Below are 23,693 nucleotides of genomic sequence, written 5' to 3'. Positions count from 1 at the left end.
ACAATAAATGATCTAAAACCATCAGTGTGCAAGTGTGAGAAGGGCCAGAACTACACATCACGGTGCTGTGTTTCCGGGGGGGAATGTTTTCATTCGTTTGTCCATCCTCGGTTTCCTGGAGACGCTTTTCGGCGGGTTCTGTTGAAACACCAGCGTCAAACTCACCGCCATGTTAACGACATGACTACCAAGACTTCCGGTTGTTTTCTTCAAAATAAAACCCCTCAAGAGAATTAAACGTTTTTCCTTTAAAAAACAAACAAACGTAAAATTAGTCGAATTTGATTGATTAAACAGCCATATATTGATTTGTTTTTTGTCACATGTATCATTTTTACATCAATTGAATTGAATATATTATATATATTTATGACAATGTGATATGATTATTCTTTGTTATATTATTTTATAGTTTGGCTGCTTTACATTTTCAGCCCTTCTAAAGGAGCTTTTACACCAGGATTTTAATTCAAACCAATAGTGCTGCAAAAGCCAGCATGCACAAAATGTGTGAGTCTATGAAAAAGTGTTTTTTTTTTGGATCACGAAACCTGCATCTCAATTTAGTGACCGATTGTGAAGTTTATTTTAAAAGCTGATGGTTTGCAGTGAAGACCATGAGTGAAAGACCTGTGCACACACAGTATATTAGTCAGTTTTCATAGTTTTTCTTAGCCTAGTTTTATCTTTTTTTCTACGTAAACTGCATTTAAGTGCATATATACCATATATTTTTAATATATATATATTTTTTTCTTATTTCTATTCCTTCGTTCGGTAACAAAAGCCAATGGGGTATTGTCAGTATTAATTATAGTCAATTATTATAATACTAAAATATCTAAACATTGTGATTGCTTCTGTAGTAATATATCAGCAAGTGAAAATTGAGCAACTGATTTAATTTAAATTGAACTTTGTTTTATAATTCAGCTGAAATCCTCAACTCACATAACTGGTAACCTACTACAATATGAAATAATTTCTATGCTGTCAGTCTTTGCTAAAAGTACTTCAAGATAGCTTGATATTTTATTCTAATATATAAATCCTTTTGGACAGTCAAGCAGGATAAGAAAATGGAAGCTTTTATTTTGAAGGAAACACGGCGCCCATGCGGTCATATTCTTCCTGCGTCGCGTTAACTTGACTCAACTTGTCAAAATGGCGTTGTTCGTAATAGGAGACCGGAGTTAGTTCATATTATTCACTGCCATTTATTCCGTTATTGGGCAACAAACGCAGCATCAGCCACGACAGAATGGCGACCCTGGATCAGAAATCACCCAATGTGCTCCTCCAGAGTCTCTGCTGCAGGATCACCGGCAAAAGTGAAGGTACAGCAAATGTCATAGCGAACCTCATTGAAAAAATCTGCACTTTATCGTTTCTCTCTCTATTACTGATCGTCCACGTTGTACACATGATTTAAAGTCATGGACTGAATTCTTATCGTCTAATGTCAAATACGGCTTATATTTTTCACACCAGGGTGTAAACATTTTGGTGAAAATAAACAAAACTATTGACGATGCTTGCGCCGGTCTAACCTACTGGGGATTTTTTTAAACAATATTTTCATTTGTTTTCAAGTTTTACAATGAAATTCAAACAAACAAAAGTAAATGATAACATACATAAAGAATGCAGACCTTCATACACACGAAATTATATATGTATACATCAACGCACACATGCATGCACACGTATGCATACCTAAACATGTACATACATATATTCTTATAGACACACCCGCATACAAACTTTTACATATATACACGGTAACATATACACATAATAATAATAAAGATAATTTTAATTTCCTGCTGTTTTTTGTGACGGAAAGTTGCAGAAAACGTGAGGAATTTTGCAGAAATTCAAGATGCCTGCTCTTTTGGACATATGCCGAATTGAAGAGTGGCAATAAACAAGCACAAATCCTATTATTATACTTGTTAATAATTGAGATAAATGGATTTTGGTTTTAGTTTAGCTGTGTTGCACGTAGCAGGGCTAGGTCCCCGTAGCTGTCAGCCAATGGGCTTGGCTAGATGCTGCACATCCCGCTGAACAGCTTCACGGTCCCTCCAGCTGTCACTATAACACACCGTTAGCATTGGTTTTATGAAATGGTTAGCTATGCAATTCAGATAAGTTGACTATGAGCATGCTAGCTAGTTAGCTTCCATAAACAACACACTGTTTGCATGGTTATTGGATGCACTTGTGTCTTGCTAGCTGCAGGCCTCTGCTGGATGCTGGCATCTCTGCATGCTTGATTAGAGGAAAAATACCAATATGATCCTGTGTTTTTCAGTCTATTTGCAGCTTTAACCCTGTGATCAAAGAGACCAAAGCTTTGAAGGCAATGTTTACAGACGTGTTGGGCTGTATTTCTAACAGAGAGTTAGCCATTCTATCATAATTAACATTTATTTTTCATATCCCAGTATTTAAGTTAACAGTATTTTATTGTGCATTTTAACTTGATGATGGGGGGGGGGAAACTCCTGGTGACAACTGTTGGTCTTTTCTGCCATACTTTAAAGTGATGCTCATATATATCATGACCTTTTAGTTATTACCTGTTATTTATTTCTCCAGCTGAAGTCGCCCACCAGTTCCAGTATGCAGTACGAGTCATTGGCAGTAACTACGCCCCCACTATTGAACGGGATGAGTTCCTGGTGTCAGAGAAGATCAAGAAAGAATGTAAGTGCCTTCTGGACAAATATTGTCCCCCAATGAACATACATTATTACTGTCAGTTTCTGGAATAACACAGACCACGAACTCATTTCCATAGTTCACCTGCAGTGTTTTGTTCTGTTTAGTCTTCATGGCGTTTTTCTAATCTGCCCGCCTCTTTTGCTGTCTGTTCGGTTTCTATGAGGTCCCTATTTGCCTTTCATGTTGGAGCCACTCCACAAAAAAGTCAAAAATCTTTATTGCACCATCATAGCAAATCCCAGTAGACTTTCTTAGTAGCCAAGATAGCACCATTAGTGGGAAAACATCGATCCGAGCTTTGACGCAGAAAATAAAACAAAAATAGTGCAGCACTTACTGTACAGAATCTTTATTCATCCCAGGTCTGCAGGTTGACTTATGGGAATTTTGTTAAAGCATTTTTTAATTGTTATGGTGATGCCATAAAAATGATGGTCCATCTCTTAAAATCTGTGCTTTTAAGACATCCTAATGATTTCCCAGGCACAGTGGAAGGACAGGTTTGAGAGAGAGCTGTGCATCCTGTCTGGACTCTGCAGTTTAAGTCACCATGTTCAAATCCTAAATAGGCTGTTTTATTTGTGAAAAGCTTTCTTTTCATTGTTGTGTCTTAATGCTGTTGCAGTGCTGAAGCAGAGGAGAGAAACAGACGCTGCTCTGTTCTCAGAGCTGCACAGAAAACTACAGACGCAGGTTGGTGTTTGTGTCTCTTACAGAAACAATGAATGTACATATTATTTATACATTATTTAAATATGGATTAGCTATTAAAGGATTAGTTTGGATTTACCCAGTGGTGGAAAAACTATTCAGATTTCTTACTTAAATAAAAGTACTAATACCACACTGTAATTACTCCACAACAAAGTAAAACTCCTGCATTCAAAACTTACTTTACTACAATATTTGAGTAAATGTACTTTCACCACTGGATTCACCTTCATGTAATACACTAACTGTGAAAATATATCTCCTAAAATCCCACTTTAATTCATCCACACTGTCCGTTTAATGTAATTTTCTGTGCTGTGTTTGTCAGAGTGTTCTGAAGCATCGCTGGTCTGTTCTCTACTTGCTGCTCAGCCTCTCTGAAGACCCTCGCAAACCATCCAGCAGGGTGAGATGCACACACACTCATGTTTTTCTTTCTTACTAATAATAAAGGTATAAAAATTAAGCGTGAAGGCACCTCACCTCCTCATCACGTCCCTGTCCTACTCAGGTCGGGAATTATGGAGCGCTCTTCGCCCAGGCCCTCCCCAGGGACGCCCACTCCACCCCGTTCTACTGCACCCGGCCCCAGAGCCTGGCCCTGGGCTACGGGGAGAGGAGCGCTGGTCTGTCAGCCAGTGTGGGGACCAGCGGCATCTCCAGTCTGGGAGTGTACACACTGAACGGGCCCACGGCGACGCCACAGTCACTGCTGGCTGGGTGAGCATCTTTAGATCAGCTTCTACACACACACACACACACACACACACAATGCCAATGACAGATCACTGCAGGTGAATAGGGGAATTTTTTTAACTTAAAGATATCACCATTAAACTTCCCCAGTTTGTTATTTTATATTCAGACAATATTTTTTTGCATTCCGTTTTTTTTTTTAAATGTTATTTTTGGATATGCAAATGAGGTGTTAACTCATTAAATATGCACTAATTTGCATATTTTCCAGGACATAAATCTGAACATTGGATACAGCAAATTTCAAAGTTATTGTTTTATTCTGTTGATGTATTAGATTCAAGGGTTTTTTACACAAGGAAATTGGGATGTCTTTTTTTTTTTTTTTTATCATTTTATGAATCAGAAAATACTGTGAAATGGGATTCAAAAAATCTATTTTCTTCATGTTTTTAGGGGGAAAAAGTTCTATAAATCAGGATATGAATGGTATATAGACCAACCTCTGTAAAAAAAATCTTCAGAATATAGTTAGGAATAAAACTAGTAAGTTTGGTGTCTGTAAGTGGAGCTGAAGTTTTATGAGATTTAAGAGATTTATGGCTCAGAGCATGAGAAAAAACTCATTTTGAGAAATCGCCGTTTAAAGATTTCATACATTCTTAATATTTGAAGACAAAATATAGTAAAATATACACTTAAATGTTTGTTTCGGATTTAAAAATTGCATGAAGTGTCTCACCATTAGTAATCAGATGGCACATTAACAGAGAGATAACCAACATCTTTCTAACGTGTGAGCTGTGTTTAAGCAGATTCAGCTGGGAGGCTCTGGGGAGAAGTGGGTTATTTATCTGATGCTCGTCCTGTAAAACCACTCAGCGCCAGATAAAGGAAGCATCAATTAACACCAGAAAATAAACTTGCCTCTCAGCTCCAACCTCTTATTAATCATTTTTATGAGGCATCAGAAGGCTATTTAATTCCATTTATCCTTATTAATAATGCAGGAGTCCTTCAGTTACAAATGGTCATTGAGCCGTCCGAGCTCATCTTTTGAGTCAGGAAAGAGCAAATCCTTACAACCAATTTATACTCTGAAAACACACAGTAGTGGTGCTTTAATTTGCAGAAAATTTGCTTTCAGCTTGTTTTCTTCCAAGTGCATCGTCTGATACTCAGTTAACCCATTAAGACCTTAAAAAAACCTCTAAAACCTTTAGCATTGTTTCAAAACGACCTCACAAAACCTGAAAAACTGTTTCCTAAATATTAAGTTTCTCAACCTCTGTAGCAGATAGAGACATTAAATAAAAACGATCTGAAAGCTTAAACTCCTGGCTTTAACTGTAATCATTGCTTAAGTGAATTAATATTTTTTAAAACCTTAATAAACCACAACAAAAAAAGCCATATTTTCAATAAAACGAACAGTTGTTAGTAGTGCAATAACCGTATCACACTGTTCAACCTTATTTTCTGTCAATTATTCTGTGTGGAGGTACGGAATCATTTTCTTTTGTTTTGTTTTTTCCTCTTTTGCCTTTCACACATGCATTAAGAGAGTCCCGTTGCATCTTATTAGTTACTCATCTTTAAAAAAAACCCCGACAAAATCAACCAAAACATGCAGACATCTCATCCGGTCTTAAAGGTATATACACACAAACGTTGCATCTGATCTAAATGGGTTAAACAGGTTGTAAGAGCCATTTTGCTTTAATTGTTTTTTGTTTGTGCCTCCCACCACCGGGTGGAGAAGAGCGCTCATTATAGGTCCTGATGTGATGAGTTAATATAAGGCACCGGTGTATGACTGATTGTTGTGAGATGCCTGAGAGGCACACAGTTTTTTGACCACAGAAATGTGATGTATAAGTTGGAAATATAACTTTATTTGTTTAAGAAATAGGAATACCTTTGTTTGGAAATATTACAATAAACTCAGTTAATTTATAAAACACTATAAACAGGAACTCATCATACTAGTGGCATTTTTTTCGAGTAGCAATCGGGTCACTACACAGGTTATTGGAGCATTTGCTCATGCAGTCAGATGGAGTTGTTGGTGGACAGAGGAGGGGAGACAGTGGAGGCAGATCATGCCAAATCTGTCATTTAAATAAGGATGCTTTTAAAGGGAATGGGAAGAGATTGGTTGGATTGATTGGAGACTTAATACACCAACTTTGCACCTAGATTATGTGCTATTTACCTTGCAAAAGTGGAATTGGACACATCCTAAATGCACTTGCACCATGTACTTAAGATCATGCACTTTATATTGTTTAAATAGGGCCTAAGTCTCTGTGTGTGTGTGTGTGTGTGTTTCAGTCAACCTCCTCAGTCTGCAGCAGCAGGCGGTCAGCCTCTGGGCTCTCGGCTGGCCTGGGCTCTTCCTGTCAGCTGCTCTCCGTCCTCCGCTCTGGCGCCAATCGCCACTCGACCGCCGCTCGGACCTCCAGTTCCCTCCTCCAGACTCGTGCGTCCTCGCCGAGACGGTGAGCGACCTGTATAAACTCAGAATGATGACATACGAATGTGCAACACAATAAAGAATCCAAATTTTATGAACTTATAACAGTGTTTTAGCTCAAACTTTGTGTGAGAGCTCTGACTGTGTCCCAGTAAATCCTCCGTCCTCTCGTCCTCTGTGGGTTCAGGGGAGGTGAGCGAGGCGTCGCTGGTGCGGGACATCCTCTACGTCTTCCAGGGGATCGATGGGAAGTTCATCAAGATGAGCGCCCAGGATAACTGCTACAAAATAGACAGCAAGGTACGTGAAGCTGCATCCAGGCTTGTAAAGCTTTTAATGGACAAATCAGTTCAGCAGGTTGCAGCAGTGCAGCTCAGGTCACCGTCATCCCACAACCACTGAGACACTGCAAACGGTGGCTGTTTATAGCATGAAAAGCAGCTTTATATACCATATTTCTTTTCTTTTTTAAATAGAAATTGTCATATACTTAGCACATTGTTATTACAAACTGGTAGAGTAAGATAAATGGTGAGAAAAAAAGTAAATAAAATAAAATGTGTGCATTTGATTAATGCTGTTTATACATTTTCAAAGCCCAGATTTAAAATAATTAAATACATAAATAAAATACTTTATTAATAATAATAATAATAATAGAAATTAGAGCATATACCAAATATAGTCTCTCAGCCTCATTTTGTATAATTTGAGTCAGTCTGCAATTTCGAAAAGGACAAAAATAGTTAATGAGCTGCTATAATGTTCTTGTTTTGTTAGTTTTTTTTCATTTTGTGTCCTTTTCCGAAATTGCAAACTGACTCAAATTATATAAAATGAGGCTGAGAGACTATATTTGGTACATGCTCTAATTTCTTATTTTCTTATTATTGCTACATATTTTTTCTTAATTACAATAAATTAGGGTAAAAAGAGGCGCTAAAATAACAATAAGCTGCTACAAGCGTTTTTTTTGTTACTTAAGCTGCATTTCTTCCCCTTAATTTATTTTAATCAAGAAAAATATTAATAATAATTTCTTTAAGTAGGAATTTTAGATGCTCCGTGTCATCAAACATCTAAAACACTGAGAATTTAAAATCTAAAAGTAGTTCTTTATCTATTTTTCTGACGGGGCAGAGTTAAAGCAGTGGCCACCACATTATCCAGAATATGATATCAATGCTGCTGTTGTTGATTGGACTGTAAAAGAAAGATTCAACAGATCAATATGAAGCTTTTTGGCTCCGTGCCACATCGACCTCTCTTTTCTCTTTTCTTTTCTCCGTCCTGTCAATTTCTTTTATTCCCCTTTCATCCTCCTCTCTGGTTTTATCGATGGGAGCCCTCAGATGTAACCTGTCCCGTATTCTCTCAGTGCTACTAAACATAGACTTGTGGTCAATGCGCTGCTACGGTCCTGATGGAGAAGGAGCCACTGAGAGCAGAAAATAAACGAGTCAAGGATGGAGATATTTTGGACTCTTCTATGGCCACTTAACCTGCCTCTGTAAAGCTTTTGGGATAAAAGGTTTTGTTAAACGCATACAATTTTAATGCGTCATTAAATTTAAATCTTCCTTCACTGGAAAAAGTATCCGCTGCCAAATGATGGCCAAGCCAGTCATAAAAGCTACATTATGTAAATTACAGGAATCTCCATGACGTAATTCTGTCGGTGTCATTTCTTTATTTAACATTAACTCATCAATGTGTCTTATGAAGGTCGATTTGCACCAAAAAGATCCTGTAAGTCATTGTGAGAAACTCTCAAAATAATTACTTTTTTTGTGTAAATATTCACACTAAATAACAGGATTTGCTCAGCCTGCTTCCCCCGCGATCCGGTCCCAGATAAGTGGATGAAAATGGATGCTTTCTGTTTTTATTCACGTTTTACACAGCACACATAACTTTTTTGGGATTGAGAATCTTTCTATTAACTATAAGTATTAAAACAAAGACTTAATTATCTCGAAATCATGAGTGGGTACCTCAAAATAAAAATTAAATGTTTTTTTCTTTAGAAAAGGCAATATTACATCATGCACACAAATAATTTCAATGATTTACCAATTAACCATTTTCCAGTTTTTCACAAACACGTATACAAGCATAATGCATAAGGAAGCAAACATAACTCAGATCTGTTAGTTTGGCACGTAAAGGGCTACCACATATCAACTTATGCATCATTCTCACTACTACTAATATTGTGCAGCTTCTGCACTTAACCTTCATACATATTCCCGTCACACACATTGTAAGTTACTAACTATAACTATAACTATAAACAGTTGAACCAAGGGAGCTCACGTGTCTGTTTCTGTCTTATTTCTTTTTCTTTTACTGGTGGAAATGTTTCCAGAGTTTATTTCTCCAGCATTTTAATTTCTATAAACTACAAGCATGGAGACAAATTAAAACCATCAAAGGAAACCTGTGCATGTATTGTTTCTGAGCAGAGCTATTTTGCTTTCAAACTGTACAAATCTCAGCTAAAAGCACCAACATATGCAATGTGCGGCTGTTTTGTTACGAACTTAATTATAATACAAAATAGATATCAGTGACCCAGTATAGATAAATAATTAATATACAATCAGTATTGTTTTGTTGAAACAAAAATCATCATATGCATCATTTCCTTTCTGTTTTATCAAAGATAACACACAGAGGGGTGTATGTGTTGTAATGTGTGCTGTGCCTCACCAGGTGGTGCTGTGCAAGTCCCTGAGAGACACCAGCAGCAGACTGGCCGAGCTCGGCTGGCTCCACAACAAAGTCAGGAAGTACACCGACGCCAGGAGCCTGGACCGGGCCTTCGGTCTGGTCGGACAGGTGTGTGTGTGTCTGCCAGTGACCTTCTTTTTGATTCTAATCCTCCACTGACCATCGTCTTTCTTCTTCTCCCCTCAGAGCTTCTGTGCCTCGCTGCACCAGGAGCTGAAGGAGTACTACAGGCTGCTGTCTGTCCTCCACTCCCAGGTACTCAGATCAAACAGGACCAGACAGACTGACACTGAAACTTATTGTCACAAAAAAAAAGTGAACAATCAAACTGCTGTAATCGTGTGTGTGTGTGTGTGTGTGTGTGTGTGTGTGTGTGTTGTAGCTGCAGGTGGAGGATGAACAAGGTGTGACTGTGTGCACGGAGAGCAGTCTGACTCTCAGAAGGCTCCTGGTCTGGATGTACGACCCCAAAGTACGACTCAAAACGCTGGCGGCCCTCGTCGACTTCTGCCAAGGTGTGTGTGTGTGTATTCTTATATGTCATACAAAGTGAGGACCGAGACAGGTTTTTAACCAGCACAGTGAGGACATTTTTGGAATGTGAGGACATTTTGGCCGATCCTCAGGGGCGAAGGAATGCATTAAGTCAATGAGGGTCCTCAAAAAGATAGAACCACAAGGATGTGTTTGTGTATTATTGTACATCATACATAGTGGGGACCAAGACCAGTTTTTAACCAACACAGTGAGGATCTTTTTGGAATGTGAGGACATTTTTGAATCATTTCCAAAGTCCTGTCTGAAGATAAAGACCTAGTTTTAAAATTAAGACCACAATGAGATTTAAGTTGGGGCTAATGTAAGGGGCTAAGCAATGCATCATGCCAAGGAGGGTCCTCAAAAAGATAGAACTACAAGGAGGTGTGTGTACACCTGGACATAGGATATTTTTGGAGTGATCACTTCTCCAAAGGCCCATTTGAGGGTTAAGACCTGGTTTCAAATTTCAGACTACAATGAGGTTTTGAATGAGGGTCGTCAAAAAGATAGAATTATAAGGATGTGTGTGTGTGTACAAACTTGTACATCATACATAGTGAGGACCGAGACAAGTTTATAACCAGCACAGTGAGGACATTTTTTGTAATTTGAGGACATTTTGGCTGTGTGTGTGTGTGTATTATTGGGTTTTTGGATAGGAGGGTCGACACACTACATTTAATGCAGAATTTGAGCATTATCGCATTTCATTCTGTGTTCAGGTCGGAAAGGAGGCGAGCTGGCCTCAGCGGTCCACTCCTACGGGAAAACAGGAGACCCACAGATGAGAGCGCTGGTTCAACACATCCTCAGCCTGGTGTCGCACCCCATCCTCAACTTCCTGTACAGGTGGATTTATGACGGCGAGCTAGAAGACACCTACCACGAGGTACACGCACTTCTCTGTTGATCTTTTCAGCCCTAAATACGGTGTTCAAAGCTTAATGAGCTTCCCTGAGGTCCAGCAGGATTTATGGGTTGTTTCTGGGACATTGTTCCGTTCAACTGCTCTGACCCCAGTGAGAAAGAACATTAGTGAGAGGAGGAGGGAGGAGAGGAGTAAAGAAAGAGGAGAGGGGCAGGACAGCTTCTTCAATGAGGACTGATGAGAGGAGTGTAATGGAGAGCCTGGTGATGGATGCTCCTCCTGTACTTCCTCCTGCCCTTTTCTCTCTCTCTGTTTCTCTATCGCACACAGTATTTATGTGTCCAGCATTAACTGTTAGTCATCGCTGGACTCTGGGCTTAAGTGCTGTGTTTAAGACCGGAGAGACAAAGTTATCGCACCTATCAGGAGGGAAATTACCCTGAAGATCACACGCGTTAACTCTCTGAACCCCACAACCTGCCGTACTTCCATTCAAATCTAAACTTTAAATAGGAATATTTAATCAAAATACATTTTTTTACATGTCTTATTTAAAATTTCAGTAGAAATAACCTTTTGCATCAACCAGATCTTGTAAAAAAAAACCCCAACTAATTAATTAATTTCACACTCATCAGCACAACTGGGCTGAAATCAACAGTAATCAAAAAAATTGAAAAAAAAAAGTAATCTTTTGGCATTTAAATTGTATTATATTGCACAAAATAAATTTTTCAGTCCTCCCTACTTCAAGCCATGAAGTAGGGAGAACTCCATAAATGTGTAGAACTTGTATATATTGCAGTATACATTGCCACAGTGAGTAAAATGTGAGCAAAAAATGGCCTGAAACAGCTTGGGGTTCAGAGGGTTAAACAACACCTGCAAATATGGAGTAAATATGAGATATTTCTAGATTAATTGAGATTTGTTGTTCAGCTGCCTAACAGTACATGTTTTTAATTTCTTGCTTTACGTGTTGGTGAATGTTTTATTTACCTGTAGCACATTGAGGAAAGCTCCAATGGTCGGGTTTTACTCCAACAGAGCTCTTTCTTACGATATTGCCATTTTCTTCTGAAAGATATGAAGCCATTAAACATATCAGTTTTATTAAACAAATCCTGAATGAATCCTCTTAGTCATATTACTGTTACTTGGGGTTGGAAAATGATTCAAAGGCCGGTTGCACAAAGCATCTTAAGATTTCTCCATAAGTATAACACTTTTTCCTTTGCTGAGCAACTTATTTAAAGGTGTTGCACAGAATCTCTGAACAAGTTTCCTTAGTCAAGGAACTGTAAGGGATTTGCAGTAGTAAAAGTATTGTTTCCTTTTTCTAAGTCGGCCTGAGAAGTTGCTAAAATGGAAGAAGGAAAGAATAGAAAACCAAATTGGTCGGAGGAGGGGAAAAAAAATCACATTTCTAGAAGAATTCATAAAAGAAAGAACATACTAAAAAGTACTAGTTGTAGTTTTAAAAGTATTTTGAACCAAAATAAACGAATGTGGAAGGAAGCTGGAATAAAATAATTCCAAAAAAATTACAGTTCTGAATAGAATATATTAATATAATCGAATGATCTTAATCGTCATTGCACAAGACAACAAAATTTAGTTGGAGCAGTCCTCTAGCTGTGCAGCAATATATAGAAAATAAGTTAAAAAAGAAATGTAGAAAAATATGTACATGCATGTTATACAATGAAAGGCTCCTGAGGAGAAGCTTCTGGCTAAAAAAACAACTAATTACAACTGTTTCACACAAATTAAGCAATTCCTTCGGTATTAGACCAAGACGAGGAGGAAAACTTAAGACTTGAGGATGTTTTGTGTAACAGATTTTATTTGAAGGAAACCTTAACTTGGATTTAAAGGACATTTTTTAAGCTGCTTTGTGCAACTGGCCACAGCAGTGAAACTCTGTAGACTTTTATTCCAGATAATGGCTTGTGTGAAATAGCTCAGTAGAGATAGATTCATAGCAAAGCTGACAGTTGGAGTCGGTGTACTTGTGGTATGAAGCCTTCAGTGTGCCCATTATAAAGTCAGCTGGAGCTATTGTAGTACTCTCTGAAGTAAGTGGACAATCGAAGCGAGTGTGACAAAGGATGAAAACTTCTGTCATCGACTGCACACTCAGTCTGCAGAGCTTTTTATTCAGCTCTTAACTTTGCTCTCTTCAAAGGCTCTATTCAGGTTGTCGGTATCATCGGTTCTACATTAAATAAATGTGAAATTCTTTTTGTAGTTCTTTGTAGCATCAGATCCCAACGTGAAGACGGATCGTCTGTGGCACGACAAGTACTCCCTCAGGAAGTCAATGATCCCCTCATTCATCACCATGGACCAGGCCCGCAAGGTACACACACACACACACACACACACACAGACACAGACACATTGTTGTACTTCTATCTTTGTGAGGGCCCTCATAGTTTTTATTAGTCTTGTTGTTATTTTTAGTTTTTTGTATGGGGTATTTGTTGTGTGGGAGATTAAAAGAGGTCAAATAAAAATTTTGCCTTTATTTCCTTTGCCTGATCCATCTTCATCATGTATGAAAAACGTTTACATAGACAAAAAGAAAGGACATTTTCACTATGATTTTACTTAGTTTTAGTTAGTTTTGTAACCACAAAATACAGTTTCAGTGAGTCATCGTTTTTTTAAAACATAAGCCTAATTGTAACCTTAACCCTTAAAAAAAAAAAGTCTGAAATCTCAAAAAAGCCTTTGAAGAAGTGAGGATCGGCCGAAATGTCCTCATTTCTCAAAAATGTCCTCACTCTGTTGGTTAAAAATGTGTTCTGGTCCTCACTTTGTAGGAAGTACAAGAACACACACACACACAGTCTCACACACACACACACACACACACACACACACAGAGAAAAGACCCTTTAATAGCTAGCTCACATCACACAACTTTTGGCCTTGATCTTACACTTGCTGTCAGCAAAATACACTCACTGGCCACTTTATTAGGTACACCTGTTCAACTGCTTGTAGCACAAGTATCTAATGAGCAGCATGCACATGGCGGCAACTCAATGCATTTAGGCCTGTAGACATGGTGATGAGGAGCTGCTGAAGTTCAAAGCGAGCATCAGAATCAAAATCAAAGGAAGAAAGTTGATATTAATGACTTGGCATGGTTGTTGGTGCCAGGCGGCGGGGTGTTTCAGAAAATGCTGATCTACTGGAACTTTCATGCATGTAGTGAAGTAGAAGAAAAAGAAGTTGCATATGCGGAAATACTCAAGTACTTAAGTACAATACTTGAGTAAATGTACTCAGACATTTGATTAGGTACACCTTGCAAGCTAATAATGTGGCTGGTGAGTGAACAAAAAACTTGTGCATGGTATTATTACATCATTTGTCACCTCTCACACATGCTTTCATAACAAAACATATTTTTAGTCCTTGGCCATTCCTCCTGGTGAAAGATCCTGCAAAAACGTGTGAGTTTGTGTGACCAGTACAGAGATCAGGGCTGAAACGGACATATCACCTCTTTCTGTCTCTCCTCTCTAGGTTCTGCTGATTGGTAAATCCATCAACTTCCTGCATCAGGTTTGTCACGACAGAACGCCACCAGGGAAAATCACGCCAGCATGCAAGTCTGCAGACACACCAAAAGATGGTAAGAGTCAAACAATTTCACAACAAGCTGATATCTTTATATTAAAAGTATTTGCACATAATGGGACATCTTTGAAAAAGACGATTAATAACATAATATATGCTGAAAATGTGATATTTGCTGGCTTTACTGGGACTTTATCGGTTTGTTTTCTCATCGACGTCAGTGACCAATAAGAGGTCTCTCTTTTAGTTTCGTCCTCGTCGTATTGATGTTGTAACATTGACGTAGGCTTAGTGGACAGGCAGTGATCGATGCTCTTACCACTCGCTGTCCTCGTCTCTATTTGACGATGAAGAGGAAAGAGGTATACTTAGCCATATTCTATTGATTCAGTCTGTAGGACTTCATCTGACCAGTTTGATCTGTAGCTTTTACTGTACAGCTGAAGGACACCACGCTGTCCTCTCCCTCACCGTCCAGCAGCAGCGGTCAGGTTCCACCAGGAGAGGATATTTGCGCGCTTTACCTTGACTCTAAAAGAAAAGCATATCATGCAAGTGATGCAGAACATATGCAAACAGCAGCAAGTACCCATTCATGTTGAAACCAAAGGCAGGTTTGGTAGGTTTTCTTCTTTTTAAAAATCGCCAAAATTTCAGCCTTTATCAGAGTCAAAACTTAAAGAAAAAAGGAAATACAAATGTCACATTTTCACATTTCATTTCTGACAGTCCTTGAATGAATTATGTGTGACGAAATAAACAAATCTAAGCTTGAAATAGTAATATTTTGTTCTATATTTTTGCCAAAAATGAACCAATTGCACGAACCAGATCCTGCAAAAAAAAACTAATAAATTGTGCGTTAAGAATGACGGTAACATGACAGCAATTTACTGAATCTTGAGCTGAACTGCAAATTGTTTACACAGAGTCGAGAGGAGAGGACAAGACACATAGATTCCAATTTTAATTAAAATTATATATATAATTTTACCATTTGATGGCATTATAAGAACAAACTTCAAATTTCTAGCCATCATTGTATTATTTCCATAGAGGTGCAGGATTTGTATATTCCAGTGAAAAAACAATAACAAGAAAAAAAATGAAGACACAGTTTGAGGATCAGAGTTCATCACCTTTTCATCTGTCTCCTCATAGCTGCTGAGCTGCTGTCAGACCTGGAGGGGGCGTTTCAGGAGAAGATCGACGCCGCCTACTTTGACACCAGTAAATACCTGCTGGACGTCCTCAACCGCAACTACCTGCTGCTGGAGCATCTGCAGGCCATGAGGAGATACCTGCTGCTGGGACAGGGGGACTTCATCAGACACCTCATGGACCTGCTCAAGTTAGAAACACACATTTTGAACACATGCTGAGCTGCTGCGTTATATTTCTAAAGATGACTTTGAATGTCAGACAAAATATTAATCTATTTCTTTTTGTCCCAGGCCAGAGTTGGTGCGTCCTGCCACCACTCTGTACCAACACAACCTGACTGGGATCTTAGAGACGGCAGTCAGAGCCACAAACGCCCAGTATGACAATGCAGAGATCCTCAAGAGGCTGGACGTACGCCTGCTAGAGGTAATGTGTGTGTGTGTGTGTGTGTGTGTGTGTGTGTGTGTGTGTGTGTGTGTGTGTGTGTGTGTGTGTGTGTGTGTGTGTGTGTGTGTGTGTGTGTGTGTGTGTGTGTGTGTGTGTGTGTGTGTGTGTGTGTGTGTGTGTGTGTGTGTGTGTGTGTGTGTGTGTGTGTGTGTGTGTGTGTGTGTGTGTGTGTGTGTGTGTGTGTGTGTGTGTGTGTGTGTGTGTGTGCTGCACATTCGACTTTTGTGTTCTGACATTTGTCCTTTTGTTGGCTCCAGGTGTCTCCTGGTGATACAGGCTGGGATGTTTTCAGTCTGGACTATCATGTTGATGGACCGATTGCTACGGTAAAACACACACACACACACTTTCAGAACTAGAGCAACAGATTTATCAGTTGACAGATATTCTCGGTCGATTTTGGCCTATCAAAGGCATATCATTAATGTGTTTATACTGTCTGATATGTGTCATTATGAAAAAGTTTTTTACACAATATATAATGCAGAAGATGTTGCTTGGCTTGAATTAGAAATGGTGTTAGCCATTTTTTTTTTTAGTTCAACAGTTTGACTGAAACTGAACAGTAATGATGTCTATTTATCTATTTATTTTATTCCTATTTATTTTCTCAGTTATCATTTATAGAATTGGCTGACAATGTAATACATTGTATAATGTATAATAATGTTAAATATTTAATATAGTTTTATGTTTGAGAAAGTAGCTCTCTGTGTACATTTGCAGAGTGGTGAAAAATCAGTGCACAATCCACATAAAAAAGGTCTATTTTCATTCCAGCTCAAAAAAAATACTATGCATTACTATGAATTTTTCACCTGTGAAATCGGAATCAGCATCGGTCTCAAAAATCCCATATGGGTCATGCTCTCTTCACAACATATTGCCTATGTATTGGTGTTGTTACATTTATATATCTGTGTGTTTCAGGTGTTTACAAGGGAGTGTATGGGCCACTACCTGCGTGTGTTTAACTTCCTGTGGCGAGCCAAGAGGATGGAGTACACACTGACGGACATCTGGAAGGGACAGATGTGTAACGCCAAGCTGCTCAAAACTATGCCTGGTACATAAACACACACATTTGTGAAGCACGTGTACATGTTTTTACAGATTTTCTTTCAAATGCTAGTTAGTATTTCTATAAGGGCACACTTGTTTCCCTTACCTGTGCCTTTCACCCTCCAGAGTTGTCCGGCGTGCTGCATCAGTGTCACATCCTGGCCTCCGAGATGGTCCACTTCATCCACCAAATGCAGTACTACATCACCTTTGAGGTCAGACCATTAGCAGAGCTGTTAACGATCACGGGCTGTAAAACATCAGTAAAACACAGCAGTAATTACTGCAGGAGGCGAGCTGCTGCGGCTGTTAAATGCAGCGCTGCATGACTCTGATTTACTGATTCAACTGTAGCCTTGAATTTAGTGAGGTTAACTCAATTTAAGAATCCAAACCAGCAGAAAAACTCTTCTGAAAGTCGGATTAAAGAGGTTGTTTTATAGATGGGTGAGCAGTTTTTTAAGGCAGACTGGTGCTGATTTAACTGTAGCGTTTACTGTTAATAAAAGTTGTTGTTGTTGCTGTGTGTGTAGGTGCTGGAGTGCTCCTGGGACGAGCTGTGGAACAAAGTGCAGCAGGCTCAGGACCTCGACCACATCATCGCTGCACACGAAGCCTTCCTTGATAGCGTCATCTCAAGATGCCTGCTGGACAACAACAGCAGGGTAACACACACACACACACACACACACACACACACACACACACACACACAGTTCAGAGTTTAGAAATTTGTGTCCAGTCTTTGAAAATTCTGCATTTTCAGCATCTACTCAACTACTAGTGTCAGCTAAAAATATTTTTATATTCAAAATAAAACATTTACAGTCCAGGTACTTACTCTGTACAAAAATAACTGTTTTAAAACTCATCTCAAAACCTATTTTTATTCCTTGGCTTTCAAACACGAATGAGACGTTTTTAGTGTTTTATGGTTTGCTTTTATTTATTGTTTTTTAAATTGTTTTGTTTTTTTAAAAGCAATGAAACTATTTATTTTAGTGTTTATTCCTGTTTTATTTATTTTATTGTTCTTGTTCTGTTTGTTTATGTACAGCATTTTGTTGCGACTGTGGTTGTTTTAAAGTGCTTTACAAATTGAGTTGAGTTGAGTCCAAACCCTGTTCCTGTGTGTCTCTCAGTCTCTGTTGAACCAGCTGAGGGCCATATTCGACCAGATCATCGAGTTTCAGAGCGCCCAGGACTCCCTGTACCGCTCGGCGCTCGAGGAACTCACCCTCCGGCTGCAGTTTGAGGAGAGGAAGCAAAAGAGAGAGGAGGAGGTAGGAGGCGTCTGGGCTACAGGTGGAGCAGGGTGATGGCAACGTAGTACATGTGTGACACTGTCCTGTCTGCTGGTTCAGGGTCAGTGGGGAGTGACGGCCGAACAGGAAGCGGAGGAGAAGAAGAGGGTTCAGGAGTTCCAGGACACCATACCAAAGATGCGCTCCCAGCTCCGCATCCTCACACACTTCTACCAGGTACTAGCTCCAGACGTCATCTGGCACTTCCTTTGAAGCAGCTGTTTCTACTTTTCACTTTTTCTCTTTGCTTCCACTCCTCTCTCTCTCTCCTCTCTCTCTCTCTCTCTCTCTCTTCAGAGCATCGTCCAGCAGTTCCTGGTGCTGCTGATGACCAGCACAGATGAGAGTCTGCGTTTCCTTAGCTTCAGACTGGACTTCAATGAGCACTACAGGTTCGTTTATGACAACTCAGGAAGTAAAACTGGAACAAACTATTTCTTGGAGGACAAAGAAACAGTCTGATTATAGACCCTAAGTTCTTCACCATAGGTGTGCGTATGTTTTATGAAGCCTTAATTGGCTTAAGGGGAGATGCTACAGGTGGTAAGGATTTTTTTTTTTTAACTTTCAGATATCATTATGAAGCTTCCCCAGTTTATTATTCTCATTAAGACATTATTTTTCTGCATTGCAAGTTTTCTGAAATGTTAAGTTTAGATATGCAAATTAGGTGTGAATGTGTTAATTTGCATATATTTCCAGGACATTGACACATGAACATTTGATAAAGCAAATTTCAAAAGTTTGGTTGATACATTAGATTCAAAGTCTTTTACAGAAGGAATTTGGGATTTATCATTTAATAAATCAGAAAATATTGTCAATTTTCGTCATGTTTTTAGGAACAGTGTTGTATAAATCCAGGTATGAATGATATGTAGACAAACTACTCTGTAAAAACCTTCAGAATAAAATTAGGGATAAAACTGGTAAGTTTGGTGTCTGTAAGTGGAGCTGAAGTTGAGATTTATGGGTCAGAGCATGAGAAAAAAACTTCAGAGAAAACGGCCTTTAAAGGTTTTTATAAATTCTTAATGGAAACAATTAATGTTTATAGACAATATATTGAATCTAATTCACAGCAACAACACTATAAAACATGTAAAACACATATTGTGCAGCTTTCTAATGATGCTGTGATGACGAGGTTTAGACGTTCACAGTGCTACACGCTGCAATAGAACAATAACTTTTAGTGCATTTAGGAGAAATCTACAAAAATCTGCACCTAAATGTTTGATTTGGATGTTTTTTTTTTCCACTATTCTGAAAGTTTTTTTGCCTGTAGTGTCTGGCCTTAAAATAATAATTTTATCCCTCTTCAGGGCCAGAGAGCCGAGGCTGCGAGCCTCACTTGGCGCCACCAGGGGGCGACGCCCATCAAACATCTGACCTCATGACATCGACAAGCGAGGCTTCCAGTCATTGGAGCGTGGGGTATGACATCACAGTGGGCAGTCGTGACATCACAGAGACGGGCCCGACGAGCAGACTTACAGCGCTTCATGTTGAGATGATGTCATGCCTTGGAGGAGCGATCCAGCGCTGTTCTGGTGGCGCAGCCGCCGCCGCCAAGTGATGACATCACAGCAGACAGCTCCAGTGAGGTCGGCTGCGTGGGATCACAAAGGAATAAAGTCCAGTAAATCAGTCAGAGCTTGTCGTGACATGAAGAGTAAACACCGTAAACAAGCTGCGAGAAATTCAGCAAGAATTCTGCAATTTGGGCAAACTGAGTGTTGGGAGGTAAATAAAAGCAGCGGTCGGACTGAGCTCCCCGAGTCACATGGCATGCCTTATTAATGAGAAAACAAAACTTTTTCTCAGCGTGGTTGCCAAATCTAGTCCCAACACACACAATGTATGTACATAGAGTTTATGCAAAAATGTATGTATGTGTATAAATGCATCTTCACCTGTGGCTTTGCATCTTCTCACTAGGGTTCAACCGATATGGGTCTGATATTGATATTTTTTCAATTTTGTATTTGCAGCAGTTATTAAAAATGATTCAATTTGTGCATTTTTAGTACAATTATTCCACACACAAAAGTGCAGTGTTTCTGCTGGAGATGTGTTGTCGTTCAGGTGGAACTTCAGCGTACTGAATATTTAATATTTACAGTCAGTATTGGGACTCCAGTATATCGGTCTAACCCTAGTTCTCCACTCACCACTCCTTAAATCCAGGGTTTTATAGTGTGTCGGGTCAGCTGTCCAATAACAATCACACACACACACACACACACACACTCTGCTGACAGTACTGCTTCCATTGACATGAAGACAAACCTGGCTCATACAGACAGAAAGCCCCTTTGTTTACACCTTATAGGAATAGAACTTTAGTTGTTTAATTTAATGTTTAGCATTAATATGGAAGCCCCTGAGTGGCTGGTGATTTTTTTCTAAGTCTGATCTGAATTGTTTTCCCTCCTGTGTTTGACTGAAAAACTAGTGAAAGAAAGTTTTACCTGGATCATCTTTCTGTGTAACTGTCACGTGTTTCTTCTAATGTATTAAAATGTATGCTAATTAGTGCTAATGGCATATTAGGTGATAGTAAGAAAAAAAAATACCAATTATTTTTTTCCCACAAGTTTTCACAGATGGGGGAAAAAAACAAGTAAATTAAAAAATTTCTGGATTTATTTTTTCCACCTGTCAAGAAATTGTGAAAAAAGTGATCCTTCCAAAAAATAATAATTAAAAAAACCTGCCAAGCCTTTTTTCCCCCACCAGTTTTCACAGTAATGTAAAATAAATTATCTACTTTTTTTTTCAACAGATTAAAAAAATAACTTTGGGGAAAAATTAATTATTCTGGAAATCTTTTTTCTGGGATAATTTATAATTATAATTAGGAATCCTAACAAAAAAGAAAAAAAGCTCCCCCCCCCCACCACACCTTTTGTTCACTGCTTAGATTAATTATCCTGAAAAAAACTGTTTTTACTTCACCTTTTGCACGGATGGAGAAAAAAAAGAATTTGGAACAGAAATCCAGGCAAAAACTTTTTTTCAAGTCATAAACAGGAGAGAAATCTATTTAGATGAAACAGAAAATTGATCACCAGAATATTTTTTTTATCATTTCCTTCTCAGGCGAGGCAACAAAATAACATCAGGCTTCCCATCGACTGATGTCAAGAATGTTGTTAAGAGTTAAGTGTGTTTTTCTCTGCTTAGTTTACACTTTGTGTTGAGTTTTATGTCCGTATGAGAGACGGATCATGTCAAAGAAACAATCCTCACAACAACCACAACAACCTCACTCTGCTCATAAACAACAGGAACTATACATGTTTAACAAATGTAAATATTTCTAAGTGAAAGTCCATATTTAAAGAATTTAATGGTTATAACTTGGGCAGTTTATTTTCTGAAAACAAGTTATAAAAAAGCAAGAGTGTTGTTAGTCGTGTTGAGGTTTGCTCCGTGTGCATATGAGATGAAGATTGTTCACTTTTTATTAATTGGGCTTAACTATTTGCTGGATTTCCTTTCGGAGTACACAATCAAATTATTTTTGCTCTAAAAAAAGAAGTAGCATTTGAATCATCAAGTTAAACAATCATTTCCATATGAACAGCTGTGAGCAGTGATCTCACCTTGTACTGTAGGAGATCTGATCCTGGGTCAGTTTCTACAAGCAAACAGATAAAATCATCACACAAAGGATGTAAAATTACAGATGCACAGGCTAAAAGTCTAAGTTTCATATAATGACTGGACCAGCTCTCTAACAATTCCTTCATGTTTAAATATTTCAGAAATAATCAAATTAATTGGAGAGAAGTGAAACTGAACCAGGGTCAGCACTCCTGCACTGTCGGTCCTCCTCATTGTATAGCACATAATGTATAGAATATAGGGAAACAAACCATCCCGCTTCTTCTTTAATAAAATGTTTTTTTTTATTCATGTGTTGTGCTGTTTGTTGGTTGATGTGAATGTTCAACACATCAGAGATAATGTTGATCATTTTCCAAATTAATCTACAGAAACAATCATTACTTTTATTTACAATATTCAGAATTTAGATATTAATCTGCAATGAGGTGAACATTAGTTCTACTTTTAACATGTTTTCTTTAAAACTTTGCCAATAATACACCGATTATTGTAGAAAGAAACTGAAACTAAAAACAGGCATGATAATCGAAAATTTGATCTTTCTGACACTTCTTAACCCTCTGGGCCCACTAAGGACATTTTCAGCCATTTCAGAAATTTTTCACTTTATTTTTGGCAATAATTTTGGCTGTGATACTGCAAATGACATGATTTTTGGAAGAAGAATTTCTTTCTTGATATATTTTGAAATTCTAATTGAATTTTTTCTAATGGCTCTATAATACACTGTGTACAAGCTTACTACCCTTTCGAGCCCTTTCGGGCTGAAAATGTCCACCTCCAAAAGAATGCTATAAAAACTTTACAGATTAATATTTTTTTCTACTTTTTTCTGCATAAACCTCTAAAACAACTTCTGCCCTGCTCAAAACTACCAAACATTCAAAGATTTTGAGAATTTTAACCCTTTAAATGCCAGTTTGATTGCACAATGTCACTGTTTTTCAAAGAAAAAACACAAAAAGAATAATAATAAAAAAAAAAAAAATAGATAATTTTTGGCTGGGGCATTGGTTTTTATCACAGCCTTGGGTAGGTCAAAGATTAAGAACAAAATTGATTTTGATGCATTTTTAGTTTTTGTGTAGTGTCAGATTTAAAATGAAAAAACCCCTTTTTGGCCACTTGATAGCAGACATGTCCATTTCTAAATAACGCTTTAAAAATATTACTGAAATATGTTTTTCCAACTTTTTGGGGTTAAATCTTTTGATCAACTTCAGTCCTGATAAAAACTATCAAATATTCAATTATTTTCAGGATTTTAACCCTTTAAATGCCAGCTTGATTCCATGATATCACTGTTTTTCAAATAAAAAACACACAAAAATTGAGTTATTTTCCCTATAATAAATAATTTTTGGCTGGGGCATTTATTTTTTATCACAGCCTTGGCTATGTCAAAGATTAGCAACAAAATTGATTTTGATGCATTTATAGTTATTTGTGTAGTGTCAGATTTAAAATGTACTACCCTTTTATGGCAGACATGTCCACTTCCAAAAACACTATAAAACTATTACTGATATATATTTTTTTCAACTTTTTTGGGTTAAATCTTTTGATCAACTTCCGTCCTAATTAAAACGATCAAATATTAAACAATCATCAGGAATTTAACCCTTAAAATGCCAGTTTGACTACATTATGCTAATATTTCTTATGAAAACAAGATTTGCTGTGTTTTGTTAGATGTGTGTGTGTGTTTGCTGTTTCATGTGTCTAGACCTCA

The 23,693-nt window shown here is 38.1% G+C and overlaps 1 protein-coding gene across 2 annotated transcripts; it reads left to right on the top strand.

Annotated features, from left to right (window-relative positions):
• Nucleotides 1–1,037: 1,037 nt before the first annotated feature.
• Nucleotides 1,038–22,249, top strand: tubgcp3 (tubulin gamma complex component 3). 2 transcript variants are annotated; one of them, XM_059328180.1, is made up of 23 exons: nucleotides 1,041–1,337; nucleotides 2,605–2,712; nucleotides 3,356–3,423; nucleotides 3,770–3,847; nucleotides 3,953–4,161; nucleotides 6,472–6,638; nucleotides 6,801–6,913; nucleotides 9,329–9,454; nucleotides 9,533–9,601; nucleotides 9,729–9,861; nucleotides 10,609–10,775; nucleotides 13,006–13,116; nucleotides 14,295–14,403; nucleotides 15,510–15,699; nucleotides 15,803–15,938; nucleotides 16,217–16,285; nucleotides 16,890–17,025; nucleotides 17,148–17,236; nucleotides 17,555–17,686; nucleotides 18,164–18,304; nucleotides 18,386–18,502; nucleotides 18,623–18,717; nucleotides 19,651–22,249. In XM_059328180.1, the coding sequence occupies exons 1-23, from the start codon at nucleotides 1,262–1,264 to the stop codon at nucleotides 19,715–19,717; spliced, it is 2,706 nt and encodes a 901-aa protein (XP_059184163.1). In that variant the 5' UTR covers nucleotides 1,041–1,261; the 3' UTR covers nucleotides 19,718–22,249. The 2 variants fall into 2 exon arrangements, 1 of the variants encoding a protein (XP_059184163.1); XR_009389995.1 differs by lacking the exons at nucleotides 18,164–18,304; nucleotides 18,386–18,502; nucleotides 18,623–18,717; nucleotides 19,651–22,249 and having other exon boundaries at nucleotides 1,038–1,337; nucleotides 17,148–17,468; nucleotides 17,555–17,679.
• The last annotated feature ends 1,444 nt before the right edge of the window (nucleotides 22,250–23,693 follow it).

The sequence above is a fragment of the Centropristis striata genome, chromosome 24 (assembly GCF_030273125.1).
Source record: "Centropristis striata isolate RG_2023a ecotype Rhode Island chromosome 24, C.striata_1.0, whole genome shotgun sequence".
NCBI classification, from domain to species: domain Eukaryota; kingdom Metazoa; phylum Chordata; class Actinopteri; order Perciformes; family Serranidae; genus Centropristis; species Centropristis striata.
The sequence above is the reverse complement of the archived record's forward strand: the minus strand, read 5'-3'. Positions and strand labels throughout refer to the sequence as shown.